The sequence below is a fragment of the Zootoca vivipara genome, chromosome Z (genome assembly GCF_963506605.1).
Source record: "Zootoca vivipara chromosome Z, rZooViv1.1, whole genome shotgun sequence".
Lineage (NCBI taxonomy): Eukaryota > Metazoa > Chordata > Lepidosauria > Squamata > Lacertidae > Zootoca > Zootoca vivipara.
In genome coordinates this window covers 37,059,921-37,080,483 of record NC_083294.1, presented here as the reverse complement: position 1 = coordinate 37,080,483, position 20,563 = coordinate 37,059,921, and the positions used below count along the sequence as shown (strand labels likewise).

General features: G+C 41.9%; 1 protein-coding gene across 2 annotated transcripts in view; it reads left to right on the top strand.

Moving 5' to 3' along the window:
* The window catches only part of GRIA3 (glutamate ionotropic receptor AMPA type subunit 3), a 194,744-nt gene that overhangs the window by 45,089 nt on the left and 129,092 nt on the right, over positions 1-20,563 (top strand). For both annotated transcript variants that reach the window (XM_035112435.2, XM_035112434.2), the window contains exon 3: positions 3,541-3,780. In XM_035112435.2, coding sequence (XP_034968326.1) covers positions 3,541-3,780 — 240 coding nt within the window. The remainder of the gene's footprint in view (positions 1-3,540; positions 3,781-20,563) is intronic.

Here is a 20,563-nt window from a genome sequence, read left to right as displayed (position 1 = left end):
AGACAAGCCCACAAAGCCATTGTTATAGTGCAGTTCTCCAGCCGGGCAATTTGTACCCCCAAAATGCCTATACTAGGGTAAAGCATGCATAAAAATGCATATATTTGCAAAAAATAGCATACAAAAATGAATTAGGGAAACCTGCTTTGCAAGAGAGAGAGAGAGAGAGAGAGAGAGAGAGAGAGAGAGAGAGAGAGAGAGAGAGAGAGAGAGAGAGTATATTAGACAAAATAGTGTTGAAAAAATGTATATATTAGGAGAAATCCATACTGACATGCTGACAAATTTTCATAAGGAATTCAGAAACTGATGTTTAAATATGAAAACCTAAATTTAAAACTTGAGAAGCTGAGTGAAGTCAAAATTGACAGATTCACACGTTCCTAGGCTCAGCCTACCTGGACCTGCTCCTACTTCTTCCCATGTCATCCTTAGCAAATATTCCTATCTGTTCCAGTACTAGCAACTGCAGCACAGAGGAGAGAGATCTTCTGTGCATTTTAAATCACGTACTGTCCTTCACTGAACTGTCAAAAGGACAATCCACTCTGCTGAGAAATTCCCTGTACTGGAAAGACTAAGATAAAAATAAAAATGATTAGTGTCCTTAAAAAACATAATCCTCTGAAATAAATATTACAGTGTTACATGAATAAAAATGGAAAGCATTTCTAAGGAGCAATAATTATTAAGGAGATGAGCCTGTTGAGGCCAGAATTTATTTAAATAATATTTTATTGCTGTTTGCTCCATCATGACTTACCAAAACTGCTTATTTAATAACCTGTTTATGAGCTTCCCGTTCTGACCACATTTCAAATGGAGATGAAAAATGCATTGATGCTGTTGGGCAGTGGGGAGAGGGGAGGGAGGGCTTTACCTGAATTACATGGAAGCAGTAGGGAAGGGCAGCAGACAGAGAGTTGCTCTGCATTTTTCTTCATGCAAACAGCACTAAAGCATATGTAGAATGGATGGGAATTTAGTGTACAGTGCAGGTAAAGGGAGAGATCAAATACCACAATGGTTATCCTGCCTTAAGAAAAGCCTTGTAAATATGCTGTCTTTAGTACCTGCTGGCTTTATCCCACATTCTTCACATTCTAAACTTAAAAGTCCATTTGCTTTTTATTTGCATGCATGCATTCTGATCAGCATCTAAGTAAGCCAGATGTGTTCCCTGCAGCAATCACAGTCTTCTATTTATACAGTATATTATAAAACAACCATCTGAGAGAATCCTCTTCCTTACAGTTTGGTATGTATGTGTGGTAGATGAGGCTCAAATATTGTTGCCAGATCTAAAGAGGTTTTCAGTGCAATCCCATGCAGGTCTACTTGGAGGTAATTCCCATTGAGTTAAAAGGGATGTATCCCTAAGGTGACCCAGGTGGCGCCGTGGGTTAAACCACTGAGCCTAGGGCTTGCTGATCAGAAGGTTGGCAGTTCGAATCCCTGTGACGGGGTGAGCTCCCGTTGCTTGGTCCCAGCTCCTGCCAACCTAGCAGTTCGAAAGCACGTCAAAATGCAAGTAGATAAATAGGAACCTCTACAGTGGGAAGGTAAACGGTGTTTCCATGTGCTGCTCTGGTTTGCCAGAAGCGGCTTTGTCATGCTGGCCACATGACCTGGAAGCTATACGCCGACTCCCTCGGCCAATAATGTGAGATGAGCATGCAACCCCAGAGTCGGTCATGACTGGACCTAATGGTCCCTTTACCTTTTATCCCTAAGTAAGTATGGTTGTCTAGCTAGTTGAAGGTGGCAGTTCCAAACTTTTGAAGGTCACCAGATTCAGGAAGGCTATTGTGTAAGACTGCACCTTAAGGAGAGAAAGGAGCTAGGGACAGGGTAGGCAACTCAGGCAGAAGAACCACTCACCCATAGTGCCTCTGTGATTCAAGCTCAGCTCGCTTTTGCTCAGATCCATGGAGTTACCCAAGAGCAGTCATCCCCAAACTTTGGCCCTCCAGATGTTTTGGACTACAATTACCATCTTCCCCGACCACTGATCCTGTTAGCTAGGGATCATGGGAGTTGTAGGCCAAAACATCTGGAGGGCCGCAGTTTGGGGATGACTGCCCAAGAGTTTGGGGATGACTGCCCACAGAGTTTGGGGATGACTGCCCAATTTTCCACTTGGATCCATTGTTAGAAGCAAGACTTTTACTCTGCTGTGCACATTCAGAAACACCCCTCGTTGTAAAATTATAAGACTATCAACCATTTCTACAAGTAATTTTTGAGTGCTTCAACTGTAAATTCTCATGACCAAGCCTGGACTCTTGGGTATACATAATATGCATTCTTACCATTGAGCTATTGCCATTGGGTGACAAAGAGCCATGGGTTGCAGGAATGATTATTTGCAGATGATAGTGCTTATTCGCCTCCCACCCATGAACACTCAAATGTTTCCCCCCCACACACACACTCTATCTGCCTGTAAGCTAGTTTACGATATTAGGTGTTTATTTGTTTACAATGTTGAAAAATCCTCTTTCTTTCTTTCATATACACTGTATACTTTTAGCAAAAGATCTAACAGTTCTCTTCAATCTTGGGGAGGAAGCAAGTGTAGTATTCTATGTGCTTTTATATCTTCATTTCAGCTCCTGAAGCTGCTCTTAACATTTTGTTTTTCATTAAAGTGTGTTCTTTATTTCCTTGATGTGTCTGGTGATGATCGACTCTTTATCCAAATGCACCTGCCCTTTTCTTAATATCCACATGCCCTTTTTGCTTTGTATTCATTCACAGTGTGTAACCACTCCAGAATAAAATCTATTCTTACCAGTTTTATATTTTTGCATCTGTGTTTCACAAGGATGAGAAAAAATGTGTTTTAGTTTCTCTTTCCTAAGAAGTACTCTTTAAGGTGCTACCCCTGATTCTATGTCAATGAGCTATTGTGGGTGATCTTTTTTGCCTTTAAAAATTACTTTATCAGGCTTTAGAGATTCTAAATATTATGATTTGTGGAAATAATGAATGCTCTTGGGATGGTACTTGGGAATGCAGCATCCTGTATTTACTGCAAAGGTTGTAGCCTCTATCCCTTGCAATTATTCCTCCACGAATCTTAGGCAGTAAAATATATCATTACTAGGAAATGGTTGGTTTCCAAATACAATGAAGATTATAGCTGTAAAGGGTCTTTCAGATGGCACAAAACAGATTTTCAAAAACAGATGCATAGAATGAGGTCTTCATAGATATTAAATGCTAAGGGTTCATAAGTTCCACTTATCTGTTTTGAAACATAAATTATTATTATTATTGCTTTTTTAAATGTAAAATTAGCAATAGAAGAATTCTAGTGAACCAAGCTTATGAGTCACTCCATTCTAAAACTGGATTTTCTTATTGGCCTGAAAGCAAAGCAAAGAGCAATCATATTTGCAACTTGCCTTGTTAGTGAAGATGATTGTGACTTGCTTGCTATATAAGCATCACTGAAACTTCATCATGTTTCTCAAACATTGTCATCCATCCTTGCCCATCCCTGATTTGTAACAGCATTGTTCTTTTGTCTCTTAGTCTGTTCGCAGTTTTCCAGGGGCGTGTATGCCATCTTTGGATTCTACGACCAGATGTCGATGAACACACTGACGTCTTTCTGTGGGGCGCTGCACACATCTTTCATCACTCCCAGTTACCCAACTGATGCTGATGTGCAATTTGTCATTCAAATGCGCCCAGCTCTGAAGGGAGCCATCTTGAGCCTCCTGACTTACTACAACTGGGAGAAGTTTGTGTACCTCTATGACACAGAAAGAGGTAAGACAATCCCTTTGTACTCGCTGCACTTCCCTCTTTCTGCTCCTACACACAAGGTGTTTTATCTAACAGAATTTGTATACTGGATAATCATCGTGATAGCTAAGCAGTTTCTTTCCTTGGTCATTTAATGATCTGAGAGCTAGCCTGGTATTGTGTTGTACTAGGGTTCATATCCAGGGTTTAAATCCCTACTTGGCCATGAAGCTCACTGGGTGACCATGGGACAATCATCAGCTCTCAGTCTAACCTACCTCACAAGTTTGTGTGGGGATTAAATGAGCCAGGGGAGAACACCATGTGTGTCATGCTGAGTTCCCTAGAGAGAAAAGTGGGGTATAAATAAATATTGCAATAAAAATGCAAAGAATAAATAAATAACAGTTAGATATGTCCTGGCAACAGGCAGCTCCCTAGCCAGATCTGGTCTAGGTTGCATCAGCATGCCAAAGGTTCTAAAGCTAACTCTCAGCTGTCAAAATAAGCCACCTTGGGGCCTGAGGGTTCTTAGTCCTCTTCCTTAGTTCTCATTGTGGCTCTGTGATGTGGGGAGGTGAAACCTGGATGCTAGTACTTAAGATGCTAAATACAAGAAGCAGCGTAACAATGAAGTAATATTTATTTTTACTAAGCAAATATTAGCGAGGTCCAATAATAATAGCATTTTAAAAAAGCAGTGTGATTGAGCCATGATTGGAGCCCATCACAATGCTATGCTAAGGCCTGGTTCTCATAAATAGCAAATGAGGTAGTGACACTGTGTCTGGATTATACCACTTCAGCCTGCATAGTGAGGTGGCAGCTCATTTAACTGAATAATCCCAAGTACCAAAAGAGAAAAAGAAATAATCACAGAGAAACCTGTGCAAAGAACCTGGGATGTCAAGAGGGAGAGATGCTAGTTTCCCCTTCTTAGAAATCCAGCTGGGGTTTATATCTCTATGCTCTTCCTTATCTCAAACTAATTGCTTTCTGCACACAAAGGATGGGCAGAGCAGTACATTTTGGACCAGAGTCCATATTACAGGTGCCCATTCAAAAGCCCATTCTGTCCCATTTCTGCATTATTCAAGGAAATGGAATTGCTCCCCTGTGAGGAAAGGTTACATTTAGGGTTTTTTAGTTTAGAGAAAGGACACGTAAGAGGCGACTTGATGGAGGTGTATAGAATAATGCATATCATGAAGAAAGTGGATAGAGACAGGAAGATTTGCTGGAAGATTTAGGAGAGGCAGAAGAAAGCACTTCTTCACAGTGCTATCACACAAGAGTCAGTGGTGGTCACCAACTTGGATGACTTTAAAAGAGAATTAGATAAATTCATGGAGCGCAAGGTTACCTGGTCACAATGGCTATTTTCCACTTCCATTGTTGGCAGCAGTGGGCAGAGTGCTGTGATGCTCAAGTTTTTCTGGCAGGCTTTCCATGGGCATCTGATTGGCCACTGTGAGAATCTGATGCTGGGCCAGATGAGGCTGTGGTCTGATCCAGCAGGGTTTTTCTCATGTTCTTTTTTTTTTATGTGATGTATTTGTATGCATGTGGGCACACACACACACACACATACATACAGTTTGTGGGGTGTGTGTGTGTGTGTGTGTGTGTGTGTGTTTCTCCATATGAAAATGCATACTTAAATACACGTTTGAATCCATATGAAATTTTATATTTAAATACATGTTTCCATATGCATTATGTATTTCCAAGCATACCTTATCCTAAAATATTCATTTTATACTCAAGTTTATTTTTATATCTAAAAATGAGATTGTTGTATTGTGTGTCCTAACTGTGGATGCTTATATTTCCACGTCTGTGTAACTGGTTTTTATACCTGTAAGCTGCTTAGAAGTCTATTTTGGCCTTCAGTGGTATAGACAGTGCTTTTTTTCTTTAAAAAAATGTTTAGGGTTACTCTCATTTTCCTACTCATATTGAAATACTGCCCCTCAATGAGGCCAAACTTAGATTCACAAAATGTTTAGGAATATGCTTACCCCTGCGTACCCCCAGAGAAAATAAGCACTGGGTATACGTTAAATAATAATAAAAATTAAATAAATAATTCTAACACACTTTGGCACAATTTGATTAGGCAAGAATTGTATCACAAAATTTGGAGGAAACCTGAGTGATTTTCTGATCTATTCATTAGTCCAGCAGCTTGGTTTACTGAAAAGCATGGACCAAACAAAAACAAAAGCTGTCCTCTGTCCCAACTCTATACTGATTTAGAGTTCTGCTGCCTCTTTATATAAGGCCAAAGTGACGATTTGGGTACCACCATCAAGAAGCAAAGAGCTGAGTTTCAATAGAGTGAAGCTTTTCAGCTTTGGGGTTTCTTGTGGGCTGATAAAGTCTGTGCAAAGCTGATAACAAATCCTTTGGGTGTGGGCTAAAATGACCGGCACATCACTCTTTTATCGGGGGGGGGGCTGTATTCTATTCTGCACAGCAGTTTTATGACCCACAAGTCAGTAGTGGTAAGTGTGGCCAGAGGCAAAAGTTGTTGGAGCAATAACAGTAAATTTTACTTCTGCAGTGTAGGCTAGTTTCTACTGCAATCACATGTCTCTCTATATCCACCATCCAGGCAAACAAGAGGCATTATCAGAATTTAATGACATGTTCCAGCCAGGCAAAAACATTTGAGGAGAACTCATAGCAGGGCTGGTGAGAGGTGTGTGGCCTGGGGAGAGTCACAAGACCACATTTTACCCCGAGGCCTGAGATTTCCCATCCATAGTATATGGTAGGGAGCAGGGAAGAATAATGCTATCACTTGCTTTATATGCACCTTTTAGTACAGATTGTATGTTAAATTTAGCAGAGCTCGAGGAACAAAAAGACATCTCAAAGCAAATTGCTGAGATACACACTCATACAAATATAAAGTTCACTGTAGTGTTTTTTCCCAAATTTTTGCTAAAAATGAGGTGCTGGTACTCATATCTTGATAACAATGCCAAGGGTGATTGAGGCAAGGGTACAGTATACCACTGGGCACCATCACACACAAAAAAACACTGCTCTTATCTAATCCAAGACAGTATCACAAGCTCCAAAATTAGTTGCTACTTGGAAACCGCAGGCTAGGTATTCAAATAGCTTTGACTACCCACAGATTTCAGATAGGGGGGAAAAACTGGCTTGGAGCTACTCCGCTTTTTCTTTTAGCTGGGGAAGAGAACTTGGTCTGATTTTGTAAATATCTATAAAAATATAATTGCCTTACAGTTTCACCAAAAAAAGCAAAGACAGTTTGTGTTTTGGGCAGATACAACCCCAGTCAGAACATCTGTTTCATCTTTTTTGTGCTGTTAATGCCCTGTGAGGATATCTTTCCCAGACTAAGAAATTAAAGAAGTGTTGTAATTACTGCCTGAGGTCTTTAAATCCATAAAATGTAATAGAGATGCTTAGTCCCCAATACACACACACACTCATATGCACAGCTCAGTTGCTAGTTGTTGTTTGGGAAGTGTGCCCTGATTCACTTTGTAATATAGGCCTATCAGCACATCCTCATGCACAGGTGGGTGGGGGTGGACATGGCTTGCAGGTAATGCACATGCTTTCTATGCAAGTGGTTCCAGGTTCAATCTCCAGGAAAACATCTGTTAAAAGGTTTAGGTGGTAGGTGATGGGAAAAGACTCTGCCTTAGACTCAGAAGAATCACTGCCACAGTACACAAAACTGGACTAGGTCTGATATAAGACAACTTCCAGTTTTCCTAGTGGTGTGTATTTTAATTAACCTGTAGCTGTAGATCTGTAGACTGGCTACAGCAGAGAGTGTGCTGTCATCTAAAACTGAACTCTCTCAGTCAAGGAAGGCAGAAATCTTGCTCCATCTAATATTGACTTTGCTACTAGGGTACTAGAGCGAGCTATGTACAATTGTTCAGCATTCTTGCTCCATGGTTGATGAATGATCAAAGGATGCCGCAATCGACCCCCCAACCCATGAAAACCTCTTTGTCTCTACCATGTCCCACCTTGAAAATGCCCTTGCACAGTGTAGCTTTTGCAGAAGGTCTATAGCTCAGTGGCAAAGCACATGTTCTGCATGCAGAAAGTCCCAGTTGTGACCACTGGTATCTAGGGTTGCCACCTTTGGTCGGGTAAAATAAGGGAAAGGTCAGGCAAAATAAAGGACAGGTTAGGGGTGGGAACTTGGGGGGGCACACATTCTCATGACACCCAATCCTTGCCTACCGGCTTCTTCACCACCCTGGTCTTGCTCTTCCCCTCGACTCGTGTAGATGGACAGGGTCCAGGGATAGATAGCTGGCTCCCATAGGAAACTTGAGCTGCAGCTCCTAACTCTCTCCTTTGTTGCAATTGGAAGATACTCGAGAAGGAGAAGGGATGAGGGAGGAGAAGTCAGCTCAGGGTGGTGGAGGGGACCAAGCAGTGGCAGACCCACACCATGCTAGACCAATGGGCAGCAGCTGGCTGAGGAGGAGCACCAGTGAGAGGGAAGGAAGGAGGAGCAAGGGAGGGAGGGAGGGGTCACTCCTTACCCCTTCTCTCTCGTACTGTACCAGGCTCCTCATCAGCGGCACCAACAGTGATGCAACCGCCATTTCGGACCAGCCGAGCTCAAATATGGGAGGGGGACATCCCATTTTAAGTCCAAATGGGACAGGGGACACTTTTGTTTAAAAGCATGATGATCCCATTTTCTAGGGACAAGGTGGCAACCCTACTGGTATCCCCAGTTACAAGGTTCAGGTAATGGACAGTGTCTCTGCTAGAGACTCCAGAGTGGTATGGTAAGTCAGGAATAGACAGTGCTAGGTTTAATGGAGATATAGTTTGTACTGGTATGAAGGGTTCTGTGTTCCACACATTCAAATGTGCATCACAACATAGATGTATCTCTGGTTCTGGTACCCAGGTCCTTCTGCTAGTGATGCCCAGGATAATCTCTCCATGAAATCTCAAAGCCTGTAGAATCCACCAGGCATGGTATGAGAAGGATGTCAGCTCAGGTCTTTCCAATGAGCAATCTAAACTGGCCCACCCAGAACTCTTGGCTCCCTCTGAGAGATTTGAGAACACAGAGGGCGCAATCTAAGGCTGCTCAAGTGCTGGAACTGAAGAGCACCAGCTTGGTGGATTTTTGTTCTAAGACCACATGAAAGTCAGTAGAATTTCCAAGAGCAAGCTGGAGTTGCAGGACAAGTGCATTACCTTTTGGAGCAGGAGACCCTAAATCCCATCTTCTTGAGAGTTGTAACTGTATTTGACAGCATCTGAAACATTTGGCAGTTTGGGTAGGCTGCCTAATCTATTGTGATGGGTCTTCAAATAAGGGAGCATCACAAGAGCCTCCCCAGTAATTGTGGGGAGTCATTGCTTGTATCAGATGGTTCAGTAAAAGACTTCATATATGTCACTGCCAAAATCCCACTGAAAATTGGGGAGGGCGGGCAAGGAGAGGAATCTGGAACTGTCATACTTTTTAATAATTTGTTCTGTCAAATCTTTGCTTGCTCGGGGCACTACTGGGAGACGGTACTGAGCAATTTTCTGTCGGTTCTTGAAATACATTATCATTTAAATACAATCTCTCTCTCAGTGTGTAAACATTATTAGCTTACTAGGCTGTTGTTAGAATGGGGTGATCGGTGAGAAATCGCAGACTGTTGAGCTGTTTCCTCCTTGGTTTGACTATTGAGTTGCTGGGAAAGACAGATAGAAAGCATTAAACTGTGGATTTACCAGTGGAATGGCAAGTAGCATATTACAGGTGTTTGCAAAATGGAATGTGTTTTTGTGGAAGGGTATATTATATTGTAAGCTCCTTGGAAGACAGGGACTTATTTTGCTCATGTTCTGTAAAGAGCTGCAGCGCTGTAATCTAAGTCCTTAACACTGTGCCACACTTTGGGGCGATCAAAATTCGAAACACAGGATGCAAACTTGGTTTCAGCATGGCTAGGGCCACTAAGGATGAAGAGCAAGCTTAAATCCTCTGCTGTAACTGAGCCCATAGGATATACCCAGGTTTAGTTGTACCTAGAGTGGATCCATTGGAAATACTGCTACTTAAAATTGAGTTATGGTTTCAGTGGGTCTACTCTAAGCATTATAAGGTCTCACTCCAACCCTTTATTTTCTCCCTTTAATGAATATATATATATATATATATATATATATATATATATATATATACACATACATACATATATGGGGGGCATAGAGAGTTGCCTTAAGAAGACAAAAAGATCTCTGCTTGGGCAAGAGGCTTCCCCTGCATTTGCTCTGTATCCACTGCCCTGCACATATTCGAAATAGGATAAGGCGTAAATCCTATACAAATCTGGAGTAGAGTCCCTAAGATGGTTGGAGGAAACTCATATGCCTCCTTCTACCAACTCCTGCTGGTGTAAAACATTTTGCTCTGCTTTCCTTTGGACCACATCAGTGGGTCCGGCATGTCAGGAAGGGTCTTATTGTGTGGGCAACCCAGGGCCTCCATGCATACTGGCCCAAGCTTGCACCCCATGGAGGTCACTTCAGTGCTGTTAACACAGCATTTGCTCTCCAGCAACGGGTATTCAATGGAATATTTCAGGTTTGGGGAATGTGACACTCCAGCTTCTATATCTGGCCCTGCCTGGAAAGGAATGCAGCCCTCAGACTGAAAGAGGGTTACCTGCTTCAGGTGTATCGGAATTGCAGATGGAGGTTCCACTTGATAATTATGACTAAATGCTGCTGTAGGCTCCAGGTTTCCACCTAAAGTATCAGCAAGTGATGAGAAAGGCTTCTGCCTAAGACCCTAAGGAATTCTTGCTACTGAGAGTGAGAGTCCTTCATTTGAAGGGTTGTTCAGTCCTACTCCAGTTTAAAGTTAAAGAGCCCTAAGAAGGGTGAATAAGTGCCTTGAACTTATGCGTCAGCAATTAACACCTGGGCAATAGCCTAAGATGGCAGACAGGATGCTTGGCTATAGTAAGAAAAACATTCACATTCTGTTTAAGTTCGTTCTGAATTGGCACCAAGACATTCAATGTGGAATTCAATGTAGCACTAAACAGATAGTTCCCAGGGAGAAAGCATTTTCTCCCTCTGTTCTGCAAAATCCCCAAACACTCGAGAGCAAATCTGGGGGATGTGTGGGAAAAACCCCACTGTACCAATGAGAGTCCATTCACTGGTTTCTTCTACTAGCGGAGTAAGGTAGCTTAATCTGGTCCATAAATTAGTACACACACACACACACACGCACACACACACACACACAAATGAAAATATGGCTCCTCTTTTTCTGGCAATGATTTGGGACCACCTACATATCAGAGTAGATAATTCTGGTCTAGATGGGCAGATACTCTCTTCTAAGACAGCTTCCCATACATGAAGAGCAAGCTGTGAAGAACTACATACAAAAACTCATGCTTCAGTATAGCATCTGATTTGCATGCAAAAGGTATTGGGTTCAATTCCCAGTATCTCCAGGTAGGACCGGGAATGTTCTCTGACTGAAGTTCTGGAGAACCACCACCAGTCAGTGCATATAATACTGAGATAGATGGGTCAAAACTCTGACTTAGTATAAGACAGCTACCTATGTTCCTATTCAAATGAGAGTAACAGTCAGCTGAGAATAAATAAAGATGCAATAATATTATCCATACTATCTTTGCATATTCTCATCTAAACAGGTAGAGAATCAGACTTTAAAGGCCTAATTTTGACTCTACAAGCAAAGAGGGTGGGAGGAATTTAAGTCAGCAATTACTGTACTGTTTTCTTACTTCATTGCTAAGTAGACCACAGGGTAAAACACCATGGTGGAAAATCTATTAATTTGATGTACAGAGCAGCCATGTTGAGAGTCATGTTTAAATGCAAAATGAATGGGTTTTTTTCATAGTTCTTGGGGGGCTGCTAAGTCGGTATTTATCCTAAACAATGATGGTGGGGTTTGTGCTGCTTTCATAATCACACCTCCTTCACAAATAAGAGGCAAAACTTCCTAGACGTATAGCCAAATAATTTATTACCATCATGCAATGGGACACGATCCATGGAGGCAAGAAGATGTCATACATTGAAAAAATATTTCCTGAAGATCTAAAGCAGGTATTTCACTACTACTTTTAACAAGTCTTTTTTTAGTTTTGGTCAGTTTTAGTCATATGTATGCATTTATTTTTCATTATAAAATAAACATCACAATAAACACCACAAAATACCATAGTGGTGCACAACAATAAAAATACAGCAAATAAAAACAGATAAAACAGTTCTCAAAAGAACTCAACCTTCTAGGGAAGCCTATAAGCCACTGAGCAGAAAGTGCGGTCCTGCTTTGCTAGTCATGGATTCCCCCAAAGGATCCTGGGAACTGTAGTTTGTTAAGAGTGCTGAGAGTTCAGAAAATACTCCTATTCCGCTCTCAGAGGTTCATTTCCATAGTGGTTTAACAATCAATCCCGCTACCCAAGGAAAGCTGGGAATTTAGCTCTGTAAGGGAAATAGGGGCCTCCTAACAAATAGCAGAACCCTTAAACTCAAGTTCCTGGGATTCTTTGGGAGGAGTCATGACCCTTTAAGGTGGTATAATGTTCCTGCCTTAACTGTGTGGTGCAGATAGGACCTTCATCTGGTGGCTCACAGACTCTGCAGGCCTCGCTACTTCATCCTTCTAAGGCCTCCCAAGCACATTTTGAGCATGAGACAAGCATGGTGTGTTATGAGATAGGAGATAGGTGCAGAGTACTTCAGCTTAGCACAGAAAACTGGGAATGGGCTATGAACAAAAGAAAAAAATTAGAAATAATGTCTAAAATTCTCCAAAGGTTCTCATGCACTGATCAATATCACCAAGATTAAAAAGGAAAGCAAACGGAATTCATTAGGGCATAAAGAGAGGCAGCACTGAATGCAATATCTGCATGGAAGGCAATTCCAGTGCGCGGCCATTTGAGAGTTGCAGACATGCCATGTGTATAAGCAGGAGCTTGTTTTAATACACCCTATTTAAATATTAACCAGATCATAAATATGCATGCTTGCTTGAGCTACTCTCACAGAACAGGATAAAGCATGTTTAATTTTCATGGTATGTGTAGATATGTAAATAATTTAAGGGAAAGATACTTTGTTCACTGAATTTTTGGAATGCATCTGTGGACCAATTCTAGCAACAAACATGCATGCAAATGAAATGATGGTTCCCCTCACCTTCCTCTACTTGGTTCTACCCCTGACCTCAACCCCCACCATCAGCACCATTCAAGGATATTTGTTATGTCCCTATAGTAAATATATATCGTAACCCTTTTTCTCTCCATTTCTCTCCTTGATTTATTTTACCACCAACTCTTGTGTGTGTGTGTGTGTGTGTGTGTGTAATATATTCTCATTCTGACTTTCTTGTGGACAATGTAATTCATTCATAAGTGTATGTATGTATGTATGTATGTACGTATTCACTATGTCAAATAAATCAAAAATAAGAAATATAACACAAAACCATACAATAAATAAATTAAATAAAAATGTTAAAAACAAACATCAATTAACCATTGTTGAAGGATATGTTCTTAATTGGCCTGGTGAAACAGAAATGTTTTCAGCAGGCCTTTAAATGTTGGCCCCAAAGGGTGAACCTTATTGGCAGAGTATTCCATGGGATGGGGCCAATGACACTGAAGGTTTGGTTTCTTGTTTGGTCTCTGAGCACAGTAACTTGGGAAATGACTGTCAATGCTCCTGCAGATGATCTCAGTGATCAAGCTGGGATATAAGGGTTCTATAAACGGCAGAACTTACCTTTCACGTGATCTGACTCCTCTCCCGCAATACCCTTTTTTGCTTTTCTTCTATGTTGCCATCTGCAAAAGACATGTTTATGTCAATTCATGTTTCAGTTTACGTGCATGTTTATGTTACTGTTTTCTTATATTATCTGGTTAGTCAGTACTTAACTGAAAACACCAGCAAGCAAACCAATACACACACACGCAAACATAAAACACAAAATCATCAGAATTGGAAAAATAACAGGTTCACATGGGGGATAGTACCCAAAAAAGGCTTTTGTCTCCAGCAGTGATTGGTCAGTTCAATCCAGGAAGCTGAGCAACATGAAGGCCACCTCCCCTTGTTTTTCTTCCATTAGTGGATATTCCACTGATTATCCCAGAACATGGAGGTCCTGTTTATTGGCTACTGCACTATGATTAATGGCCATTGCTGGACCTACCATTGATTGGGTTGTCACAGAGATGGTCACACATTGAGAGAGTGAGTCAAGTTACAAATGGACAAAACATTGAGGGGGTTGATGGGGCTGAGGGGGAAGGAGTGAATTAATAATCTAGAACCTGCCTTTTCTGTAAGACATAGGTATTCAGGCAAAGCTACAGGCTGCATGTGATTGGGTACACAGGAGAATCGGTAGGTTTCTGCAACTAAGGGGTGGGTGCCACACATTAAAGGGGAACCTAAAATTTATGAGAAGACTATAAGGCGGGTAAGCAACACCTTTCAGCCCAAGGGTCTTTCTGAGCAGCTTTCTAAAGGCAATATGTCAGTGGGGGATGGGGGCAGGTATTAAAGTGGGAAACACAACAAACGCAAAATTCACCATTGTCACAGAACTCTCCATTTGGCTCACTCAGTCATCTTCCCCCAACTATGCCCACCTGCCCATCTGTTCTCATAAGTGATGTCAGGTAGACAGAACTGGAGATTGCACCTGGAAAAGCAGGTTTGAGCTCTCCATATATCGGTGGATGGGCAGAGGAGTTCATTCCTGCTTGGTTAGGGTTCACAAGTTACTTCCCAACAGGGAACTTGCTGGTACACCTGAATCCTGCAGAAACCAGGACCAAACTCCCTGCATGTCAGCTGATATATGGGGAGTTCAATCCTGCTTGGTCCCCTATCTCCACAGGTCAATTTTAACAAGTGGGCAGGACCAGTCACCAGTCGTCATGATTCCAGATGATTTTCAAAAAAAATATTGAAGAAAAAGAATTTTTAAACAATACAAATTACTGTACCAATAACATAGCCAATTACAATTTTCCCCCTTTTCCCCCTCCCATCCCTCCGTCTCCTACCCTCTCCCACCCTCTAAGGCAGGGGTAGGCAACCTAAGGCCCGTGGGCCGGATGCGGCCCAATCGCCTTCTAAATCCAGCCCACAGACGGTCCGGGAATCAGCATGTTTTTACATGAGTAGAATGTGTCCTTTTATTTAAAATGCATCTCTGGGTTATTTGTGGGCCCTGCCTGGTGTTTTTACATGAGTAGAATGTGTCCTTTTATTTAAAATGCATCTCTGGGTTATTTGTGGGGCCTGCCTGGTGTTTTTACATGAGTAGAATGCATCCTTTTATTTAAAAATGCTTCTCTGGGTTATTTGTGGGGCATAGGAATTCGTTCATTTTCCCCCCAAATTATAGTCCAGCCCCCCACAAGGTCTGAGGGATGGTGGACCGGCCCACAGCTGAAAAAGGTTGCTGACCCCTGCTCTAAGGACTTCCCTCAGCTCCCCTCTCTGATTTGTTTGTACATATTGGTTTCTGCATGTTATAAAATTGTACATATCATTGCCTTATCTATCATATGTTCTACTAATAAATTGTGGGTAGTTATTCAAAACCTGCCAAGGAGTCCAAATCCTTTTTTTTTGTCTTTTTAAATAATTTGTAAAAAGTTCCCATTCTTCTTTGAAGTCACAGTTGTCCTTCTTACGTAGTTTATATATCATCTTTGCCAACCCCTCATCAGTTTTTCTTGCCATTGTTCTTTCGTTGGGATTTCCTCATTCTTCCATCTTTGTGCTAACAAGACTCTTGCCACTGTTGTAGCATACATCTCCCAGAAATTTTTGACTTCTTTACTTCCCACCACATATGATATAAAGTGCCTTCTTTTTCTTTACATTTCCAACATATGCTTGACCCAGTTTTATACATTTTTGCCATTTTAACTGGTGTAATATACCATCTGTACATCATTTTCATGTAGTTTTCCTTCAAAAGAGAACAATCTGTAAATTTCAAATCTACCTTCCCAATCCTCAAATTGTATGTTGTGTCCTATATTTTGCACCCATTTAATCATAACTGATTTGACCTCTTCATCTTTCATTTCCCATTCTAGCAGAATACTGTATGCTTTCTTCAATAGTTTCACTTCTTCTATAACCCCCTTTTGAAATCTGGGGATTGTATAGTTAAACTCTTTTTTATCTTCCTTGAACATCTCATTTAACTGTCTATAATGCAACCAACTCTGAAAATGTTCTTTAATTTCTTTGTAGTCTTTTAATTTCCATTTTCCTTCTTGATCTTTCAATAGATCTCTATATGTAGGCCAATTTCCCTTTTTGCCAAGCGGTTTGAGTAACGAAGCTTCTATTGGTGATAACCACCAAGGTGTTTTTTGTTCTATTAAATCCTTATACCTTTCCCACACTCTCATTAATGATTTCCTAATTATATGGTCGGGACCCAGGTGCATAGCTGCCAAGTATCCCGTTTCCGCCGGGAAAACCCCTTTTTTCTTACCATTTCCTGGCGGTCTCCCGTTTAGTGAAAAATCCCGGTATTGTCCCTTAAATCGGCTTCTGCCTGGCGGCCATTTTTCTGGTGCCGCTTTGCCCTTCTATGGGCACCAGAAAATGGCGGCGCCGGAAGTCGATTCCACGCATGACCGGAAGTTGCGTGACGTGACTTCCGGTGGCAATTTGCCCTTCTATGGGCATCAGAAAATGGCGGCGGCGGCGCCGGAAGTCGCTTTTACGTGTTTCCGGTCATGCGCGGAAGCCACTTCCAGCGCCGCCATCTTCTGGTGCCCATAGAAGGGCGAAGCGCCACCGGAAGTTGCGTCACGCAACTTCCGGTCATGCGCGCACTGCCGATCCCGGATCTTTACGTCCCGAACTTGGCAGGTATGCCCAGGTGGTGCTGTGGGTTAAACCACAGAGTCTAGGGCTTGCTGATCAGAAGGTCGGCGGTTCGAATCCCTGCAACGGGGTGAGCTCCCGTTGCTCGGTCCCAGCTCCTGCCCACCTAGCAGTTCAAAAGCACATCAAAGTGCAACTAGATAAATAGGGACTGCTCCGGCGGGAAGGTAAACGGCGTTTCCGTGCGCTGCTCTGGTTTGCCAGAAGCAGCTTTGTCATGCTGACCACATGACCCGGAAGCTGTCTGTGGACAAACGCTGGCTCCCTCGGCCTATAGAGCGAGATGAGCGCTGCAACCCCAGAGTCGGACACGATTGGACCTGATGGTCACGGGCCCCTTCTAATTCTATGGTTATAAAATCCTTCATGTACTTTCCCTTTCCCATACCATAAGTATGCATGCCATCCATATCTATTGTCATGTCCTTCCAAATCTAATGCTTCTTCCTTTTCCAGTTTTATCCAGTCCCCCATTAAAAAAATAACAGTGTGGAGATGAATCCTTAGGGTTGCTGTGTATAAACATTTCCGCAGCTTCTCCTTTTCATATATCAAGGTGAAGGAAGAGCAGAAAAACTGCAGGTGCTTCAGTTAGTATTGCCAAGTGTAAGACTTGCTACTGTAAAGATGGAACAGACAGGGGCTGATTAATTCTGCCATTCTTTCTATTATTTAGATGCCTAGAGCAATATATTGCATCCAAAATGCACATCTGACATTAATCATGGCGGAAGCCCCAGTTGACTTCCATAGAGCTACTCATCTGCTTAAATTTTAAGAGAAGGATTGATCCCCTTTACCACGCTCTTCAATGAAATATTTGGTGTTGCAGCATTAGACAAATTACTTGTGAGGTCTTGCCAGTAGTGTGCTGGCCATTTTCTGCCGCCTGCTCTCGAAACCCCAGGCACTCAAATTATAGAAGTGGGGTCCTGCAACAAAATGTTGCAGACCTTTAGTCCATCAAGCTCAGTACTGTATACACTGGCTGACAGTGTGTCTCTAGGGTTTCAGACAGGGCACATTCCTGACCCAACCTGGATATGCCAGGAATTTAACTTGGGACCTTCTGCATGCTAGGCAGCTGCTATACTACTGAGCTATACAGCCTTCCTGGCTTCTGTTGAGAGTTCATATCACTCCATTCTCTCACCAGCACCCAAACCTTCACTCAGCATTCTGAGCTCACTGTGGCCGCTCAGTCCTCATTTTGGTTCTCCCTCCCTGTCTCTGTGTGCACACAAATGTAAATTCTTGGATTTAGTTTCATTAGTTTTATAGGCAACTCCCATTTATTTATTGAATTTCTATCCTACCCCTTCCTCCAAAATCTGCAGAGCAATGCAAACATTGTGGTCTTCTTTTTTAAGCATTTTAAGCATCAAATAAATGTGCTAATTGCACAGGCAGCATAGGACACTGGCAAGGAGATACATAAAACATGAGACTGGTGTATTTCGTCTCCTCAGAAGACAGTAGCAGCTAGGGCTCACATTAGTGTTTAAAACCCTCAACAACTTACATCTGAGACTATCTCCATCCCTACCAACTGGCTTGAGTGTTAAGATTTATAGACCCGTGGTACTTCCTCCATCCACAAAAGTGTGGGATATGGTGGCCCAGGAGAGGACATTCTCTGGGGCAGCCCCTACATTGTGGAACTCCCTCCCCATGGAGGCATGCTTAGCATCTTCCACTATACGTACAAGTTTTTGCTCTATGCTGCGGATACACTTCTTTACCTTGGCCCTTGGCAATTAAGGTATTTTGCTTTGCGGGTCCAACCTTGTTTGCTGAATTTATATTGTTTTGTCCCACATGGAATGGTTTTATGTGTTTTCTAATTGTTATGGTTTTGTTGTTGTCGTTTAGTCGTGTCCGACTCTTCGTGACCCGATGGACCAGAGCACGCCAGGCACTCCTGTCTTCCACTGCCTCCCACAGTTTGGTCAGACTCATGTTAGTAGCTTCAAGATCACTGTCCAACCATCTCGTCCTCTGCCGTCCCCTTCTCCTAGTGCCCTCAATCTTTCCCAACATCAGGGTCTTTTCCAGGGAGTCTTCTCTTCTCATGAGGTGGCCAAAGTATTGGAGCCTCAGCTTCACGATCTCTCCTTCCAGTGAGCACTCAGGGCTGATTTCCTTCAGAATGGATAGGTTTGATCTTCTTGCAGTCCATGGGACTCTCAAGAGTCTCCTCCAGCACCATAATTCAAAAGCATCAATTCTTCAGCGATCAGCCTTCTTCATGGTCCAGCTTTCACTTCCATACATCACTACTGGGAAAACCATACCTTTAACTATACGGACCTTTGTAGGCAAGGTGATGTCTCTGCTTTTTAAGATGTTGTCTAGGTTTGTCATTGCTTTTCTCCCAAGAAGCAGGCGTCTTTTAATTTCGTGACTGCTGTCACCATCTGCAGTGATCAAGGAGCCCAAGAAAGTAAAATCTCTCACTGCCTCCATTTCTTTCCCTTCTATTTGCCAGGAGGTGATGGGACCAGTGGCCATGATCATGGTTTTTTTGATGTTGAGCTTCAGACCTTTTTTTTGCGCTCTCCTCTTTCACCCTCATTAAAAGGTTCTTTAATTCCTCCTCACTTTCTGCCATCAAGGTTGTGTCATCTGCATACCAGATGGTTTTATGGTTATGGTTGTGGTTGTGGTTGTGGTTTTATCTGTTATGGTTATGGTTTTATCTGTTTTTATAACTATATTTTCTGTGAGAGGGGTGAGTGAGAAAACTTATAAATAAATAGTAAGCCCAACCAAATTACATACGAATTATAATTAGCAGTATATACACCATTTGTTAATTTATTTATTTATTGCACATTGACTGTTAAAGCTTTTTTTAAAAAAGAAGAAGCAACAACGCCATTTTTTTTCAGTGCAGAAAACATACATTCTTTCCCTAAGGACATTTAACCACAGCTTCTCAGTGTGAACCAGGAAATTGTTCATCCAGACAATGAGAGGGGTTCTCCTCACGTTTTCTACAGCTGTATGTCTTCCTTCATCTTCCTTTTCCAGTTACTGCATTCCATTCCCCCCTCCCCAGTATTTTGCTTTTCAGTCAGTCTACAGATGGCAGCTGAGTATTTATTGGACAGTTTGGGAGTTTTCCCTCTCTCCTTTCTGAAGACTTCTGCAAACCTTGGGGGTTATTCTGAGTCTGCTAATATCTCCCTCTTGCCCATGGGGGAAGCCATTTTTGCTTCATTTGTACAAGCACAAAAAGACTTGATTCAGAAACTGGCAAGGATGACAGCTGATAGCCGCTTTGTATATAGAAGCAAACAGCTACAGGCCCCTTCCTATAGAATGATGAGGGATACAGTCACTTCATGCAAACTCTACCTCTTTGGCACTAAAATGAGGCTGATAATTTCTTGTACTGAGCCAAAGCATGTAGTACTTCTATTATTATTATTATTATTATTATTATTATTATTATTATTATTATTCTAGAGTTTACTCCTCAAAATTCACACAATGGAATCAACTGTTTTCTCTTACCTGTTTAATTATCCATGTCATGTTTTCTGGGAAAGTATTAATTCCCTTAGTGGAGCATAATGATGACTCAGATGTTTTATTAAGGGGGGGGGACACAAACATGACAAACTTTGTGCATCTGGAGGATGAAATGACCTCGTTTTGAATTACTTTTAAAGCAATTTGTAAAGTGTTTCCCTCTTACAAAGATGGATTTTGTTTGGCATTCCAATGAGATGTTTAAAATCATAGTCATCCCTCCTCCTTCATATATCTTCTTGCCTCTAGTGAGTCACAGCTTAATTTCCTAGCGAATGTGGTAAACAGACTATATTGTATTCTT